This window comes from Urtica dioica, chromosome 12, assembly GCF_054948205.1.
Source record: "Urtica dioica subsp. dioica isolate 48M chromosome 12, U.dioica_male_clone48M_v1_H2, whole genome shotgun sequence".
Classification (NCBI taxonomy): domain Eukaryota; kingdom Viridiplantae; phylum Streptophyta; class Magnoliopsida; order Rosales; family Urticaceae; genus Urtica; species Urtica dioica.
Genome location: NC_142767.1, coordinates 10,487,339 through 10,493,141, shown reverse-complemented (window position 1 = coordinate 10,493,141; position 5,803 = coordinate 10,487,339). Strand labels below are relative to the sequence as shown.

Below are 5,803 nucleotides of genomic sequence, written 5' to 3'. Positions count from 1 at the left end.
CGAATATAATGATCGTACCTTTAGTTATAATGATTGTTCAAAAGTTCATCGGAAAACACCGTTTGTCTTTGTAGTCAATACAACAAATATCAAATTTTGAGATATAATGTTGACTAAAAATAGTGAAAACTTAAGTGCTCGACGAGAGGATCACGACCTAGTAACAGTTTATAAAATGGAGTTTCGATTGTTTAAAGTTTGTTATAATTGTAAAATTTAAGTTTTCCAGATAACGTAAACAAATTTGATAATCAAAAGTGAGGAAAATGAAATGATGTTGATAGGAGAGAAGGAGAAGTCAAGAGGAGATATTATAAAAAAGAAAAAAAAAAACAGTTAAAAAAATTTAGTGAAGAAATTGGAAAACACTTAAAAACGGTTTTCTGAGGGGCCGTTTGGTTTAGTTTTCTAAACTTGTTTTCTGTTTTTAAATTCTGTTTTCTGATTCTAATTTTTAAATTTAAAAAACAGATTTAGAATTACGTTTCAAAATATTTTAAATGTTGTTTGGTTATGTTTTTCTTTCAATTGTATAGAGATAAAATAGAAAACAATTTTTCATTGTTTTCTGTTTTCTAAACAAATTTCAAAGAAAACAGAAACATGATTCTAAATCTGTTTTCTAAATTCATAACCAAACAGTTTTTCTAAAACTGTTTTCTAGAATTTAGAATCAGAAAACAGAAAACGGGAACAGAAAACATAACCAAACGGCCCCTGATTTTCTTCATTAAAACAGAAAACAGTTTGAAAACTTTTTGAGTTGTATTCTGAGAATCATCAAACAAATAATGAATTCAGTTTTTTTTATAAAACTGTTCAAGTTAAAAAAGTCAAAAATAATTTTTAAGCTAAGAAACAAATTTGCTCCTAGCAAATGTTTAAAAAAAAAAAAAAAAAAAAAAGTTCGCATGAAATTGTCTCATATTTGCTATAATAATAAGGGGAGCAACTAGGGCCTAGGAGCAACCATATAAAAAGCCTCGCGGGTTTTCAGCTCCAATAAAAGTTCTCTTACCTAAAAAAAAAAAAATCTGTCAATGAAATGGCTCGTCTCTGATCTCTCTCTCTCTCTCTCTCTCTGAATCATCGACCAGTAAAACCCTAACTCTGACCTCCATTCCAGTTCTCCCCACATATACTTTTTGAATTAAGCTCTCTCCCTCCCTCTCTTTCTCTCGTCAATCGATTGACCTTATAAATTATAATTTTACCCCTTTAAAGTTTCCATTTATTTCGATTCTTCGACGATCTCGGATTCTCATGGGACGCGATTCTTCGACGTCACTGGCCCCTGGATTTCGATTCCATCCCACGGATGAAGAGCTTGTTCGCTACTATCTGAAGCGCAAGATTTGTAGAAAGCCTCTTCGGGTCGACCCTATCACCGAGACCGATGTCTACAAGTCCGAGCCCTGGGAGCTTCCGGGTACAATTCAACTCTCTCTCTCTCTCTCTCTCTCTCTCTCTCTCTCTATTATCTCCCCTGACTCTCTTTCCGGTTCAATTTCCCGTATTAATTTGGTGTTTGTTCAATTCTGTTGTTCCGTTTTGGGGGTTTAAGAAAAGTCAAAATTGAAGACTAGGGACTTGGAGTGGTATTTCTTCAGTGCTTTGGACAGGAAGTACGGGAACAGCTTGAGGACCAACAGGGCAACCGAGAAAGGGTATTGGAAGACCACAGGGAAGGACCGGCCGATCCGCAACGGCCCACGCACCGTCGGGATGAAGAAGACCCTCGTTTACCACAGCGGGCGGGCCCCAAAAGGCGCTCGCAGCAACTGGGTGATGCACGAGTTTCGTCTCGAGGACGATGAGCTCGCCAAAGCTGGAGTTGCTCAGGTTAGGCCTGTTTGGAAAAAAAAAAGTTTAGGGTTTGTGGGTTTGAGTTGATTGGACCGATGTATTGATTGGCGTGTTTTTGTGTATATGTGTGTTTGGGAAAAGGATGCGTTTGTGCTGTGTAGGATATTCCAGAAGAGTGGGTCTGGGCCGAAGAATGGGGAGCAGTACGGGGCTCCTTTTGTCGAGGAGGAATGGGAAGATGATTTCATGGCTTTGGTGCCCGGCGATGAGGTGCTCGGGGAAGATGCTCAGCACAGCGAAGGGCTTATTGATGATGGTGCATTTTTTGCTGCAGAGAAGGAACAGGTTAACCCGTGCTTCTTCTTTCTTTTCATTTTTGCTGCCTTAATTGTGCAATATTCCTATATATCTATGTCTGTGTCACCTTAAATCCTTGCATTTCGTACAGGACATTTGGGGTCAACGTTTAGTTTTCCATTTTTTCTTAGAAGTCGTCATTTGTTGATCTATGTTTCTTGTGCCTAAATTTGATGAAATTGTAAAGTTAGGTGGTGATTCTTTCGAATGTATTGATTGATATGGGCTGATATTTGGAGGAATCAGTTACTTTACTTTGCATACAGTCTGAATTTGTTTGAAAGTTGGATAGGGATAGATAAGTTATATAAAGATTTATGTAGAACTTGATTTTTTTTTTCCTGCATGCTACTATACTTCATCTTCTGCTGGTTTATATCATGAACCTCGTGTGTTTGGGAACGATAGTCCGTTAATTTCTAGTTTGCATGTAAACCATTGCCTTTAGATTTTGAGTTCATCTGAAAACATCACTATCTGTAAGCATAAGCGACTACTAGACTACTAATACGGTAAGACCTTTAATCAGCTACTGCGTTTGCTCCCTCGTCAGAAGAATATCTCTTTACGCGATGAACCAAAGATTTGTTTAACTTGTTGCTTTTTAATAATTGTTGTATAACATTCATTTACTATAGCTCAACCCTTGAAGTAAAAATACAACAAAAGTTCTACTGAACTTTGCTATAGCTTTTGATGTTGTAGATGTCGTTAAAGATTTTGTAACAATCTTTGTTGATGCTTATTCTGCAGTTGGCTAATGTCCTGGCATGTTGATACTTTTTCATACAGGACTTCATAAGTATTTGATTTTGACTTCTGCGTATTTTTATCTTCATGTGATTTTTATAAGTTATCCTATTTTTTTTTCTTAATTGGAATATATATGCTTTCTTCTTTCAGAATTTTGGTGTCGCCCTTCCATCTGGGAACTTCAGTGAGCACAACCCATCTGAAATCGCTCCACTTCAACCAAATTTCTATCATGGCGAGACGAGCAACTGTGTTGAACTTGAACCTACTGGAGACTTCTCCGAAGGTGATTTAAAACCTGCGATTCTCGGGGGGAACTCAGAGCTTGCTAATGGTCAGACCTACTTTGAGATGCCAACCGAGCAGTTTGGGATGGATTTACAACCAGTCAAGGATGAATATTTTGCCCAGGCAAGTAATGATGGGAATCCAGCGGATGCCAATTATCCAGGTTTTGAGCACTTCCTAGGTGCTACTGAGGATACTTCCTTCGGGGAACAAGTCGAACATGCAACTAGCTATGCTGGATTTGGCGTCACTGACAATTCTCCATTTAACGAGGGATTATTTTTGGAAACCAATGATCTTTCGAAGCCCCTTGTGGATGATTCTATAGACTTCGACTATGTTGATGAATACCTCAATTTCTTCGACGCTGGAGATTTCAGCACTCAGGATCTAGCTCTTGATTCTGCTCAAGTTATCGGAACTGAAAATGGTGTTGCTGAACAAGAGCCCCAAAAGGTGGACATGCCTTTTTTAAATTTATGATAAACTTTATTTTACTTTTTTCTTCTACTTCCTTAAGTTGCTTCTGTCATTTAAATCCCGTCTATTGCAGTATGTGGGTGCAGAGGCCGAGGTAGTTCAAGCAAGAGCCCAGCAAGAAGTTGGAACTCACAATACAAATGAGGCTTCATCCTCTAATGAAAAGCCAGAGGACACAAAGACCGATGCAGGTAAAATTATCCCATATTATCATCGGAGTTTCTTTAGTCTAACAAGGACTGGGAATTTATTTTTTTAAAAGAAACAGCAGAGTTTATTAAAAATCACGGCAAAGCCGGAGAACAAGAACAAAGTACAAAAAAACCAGAAACAAAACATAAGCCCTGAAAAACTGAAATTACTAACAAGGACTGGGAATATATGAAATGTATCTCTTGTCTGATTTTTTTAACCAACCCTTTGGATATTTGCTAATATTCTGATTTTGAGTTGATGTTGCAGGTTACAAAAGTCCATTCAGCCAAATGTTGGGAAGCATCCCCGCTCCTCCCGCGTTTGCTGCGGAGTTCCCATCAAAGGAAGCTGTTCTTCGCCTGAACTCGGCTGCACAAGCCCCCAGCTCGGTTCACGTAACCGCTGGTATGATCAGAATAAGGAACATGAATCTGGATGTGAATGTGAATGAGACAGACTTGTCTCTCGGAAAGAATGGAAATGTCGACCTTGTTCTATCGTATTACGGGTATCCACAAGCCGGTCTCGTTGCTTCAACGATGGTTCCGACGGGCGACACGGCTTCTTCTGGGAAGACGAGGTCTATCGTGAGAAGAGGCTGGTTCTTGTTCATGTTCATCTGGGTTCTGTTTATTTCTGTGACCTGCAGATTTGGGAGCCACATTTATACAAGGAAGGGCCTGGACAGTTAGGCAGGTGAAATTTCGAGGCAAATTGTATGCCCGGCTTATTTATTTTGTTAAATGCCCTCTGGTAACTTATCTGAGTAATCTGCTTGCAGTTGTGGGTTCAATAAGCAGTTTTATTGGAGCTGATTGCTGTGGCAGTTTGCGTTGTGGGTGTAGTGACTTGTATTGTGTGTGTTATATACTGAATGCTACGTATATAAGTTTTGTGTACCTTACATTAGCTCGTTGTAAGTTTATTAGCACTATTAAAATAGAACAAAGAGGGTCTAATCTGAATCTGACCCATACATTTCAAGTTATTCTTTTTTTGCTCTGAATTTCAAGTTATTCTTAGTAGTGACTAGTTTTATTCGTCCTTTTTCTCTGGAAGAATGCCTAATCTGAATCTGACCCTTACATTTCAAGTTATTCTTAGTAGCTAATGTGACTAGTTTTATTCGTTCTTTTTCTGGAAGAATGCCTTTGTGAATCATAGAAGAGAGTACGTGATTGTTTGGTATAATTATAATAGCTCTCACACAAGGGTGATAGAAACTTGGGAAATGTGGGGGAGGGTGAAAATTTGAAGAAAGATGTAAATGGTAGGGAGAATATATGAGAAAATCGTAACTAAAAACACAACCGATTCTTTTGTGTTTCCTCTGGGATTCAAAAGGACCTTAAAAAAGGTTAATCAATATTGAGGTCTCGTTGATCGAAGACCCATATCATTGAGAATACCTCACATTTCAAAATATCTAATGAGGTATTCTCAATTATTTCTTGTTCGAGGTTCAAAATTTTGTGAAACATCCGTCTTTTTTATAAATAAGAAAAAACATTAATAAAGAATGTGAGGTATTCTGAAAACTTAAATTTGTAATATTTCACATTCTTTAATCAGAATACCTCACATCACATCAGAATGAAGCCACTTTTATTACGTTTCAAGTAAAACTCATTAATCAGAATACCTCACATTCTTTACTATTACGTTTTTATATATAAAAAAAGCTTCACCATTCTTCACAAAATTTTGAACCGAGGACAAGTATTCGTTTCACAAATAATTAGATCATTGAAATACGTCATTTTTTTCAATTTAATGAAAATTGATACAACCATTGAATTAGAGTGAGATTTATACTATCTTTTACTATATTTAATTAATATGTTAAAATGATATTTCATATTATTTATCTTCAATCACTATTGACTTGAATTCTTGGGTCCGCTTTTGAATGAGAATATAGAAT

The 5,803-nt window shown here is 37.2% G+C and overlaps 1 protein-coding gene across 2 annotated transcripts; it reads left to right on the top strand.

Annotated features, from left to right (window-relative positions):
- The first annotated feature begins 1,003 nt into the window (after positions 1–1,003).
- On the top strand, positions 1,004–4,911 carry NAC2 (NAC domain containing protein 2). 2 transcript variants are annotated; one of them, XM_089602862.1, is made up of 7 exons: positions 1,004–1,429; positions 1,565–1,842; positions 1,948–2,151; positions 3,067–3,660; positions 3,758–3,875; positions 4,147–4,575; positions 4,661–4,911. In XM_089602862.1, the coding sequence occupies exons 1-6, from the start codon at positions 1,264–1,266 to the stop codon at positions 4,569–4,571; spliced, it is 1,785 nt and encodes a 594-aa protein (XP_089458988.1). In that variant the 5' UTR covers positions 1,004–1,263; the 3' UTR covers positions 4,572–4,575; positions 4,661–4,911. The 2 variants fall into 2 exon arrangements, with proteins under 2 accessions (XP_089458988.1, XP_089458987.1); XM_089602861.1 differs by having other exon boundaries at positions 4,147–4,911.
- Positions 4,912–5,803: the final 892 nt, after the last annotated feature.

Bases quoted from the DNA above. Each gene is read 5' to 3' on its own strand.
- NAC2 (XM_089602862.1), top strand. From the start codon at position 1,264: ATGGGACGCGATTCTTCGACGTCACTGGCCCCTGGATTTCGATTCCAT. The intron at 2,152-3,066 runs GTTAACCCGTGC...TTCTTCTTTCAG, and splicing joins TTGCTGCAGAGAAGGAACAG to AATTTTGGTGTCGCCCTTCC. The intron at 3,661-3,757 runs GTGGACATGCCT...CGTCTATTGCAG, and splicing joins CTGAACAAGAGCCCCAAAAG to TATGTGGGTGCAGAGGCCGA.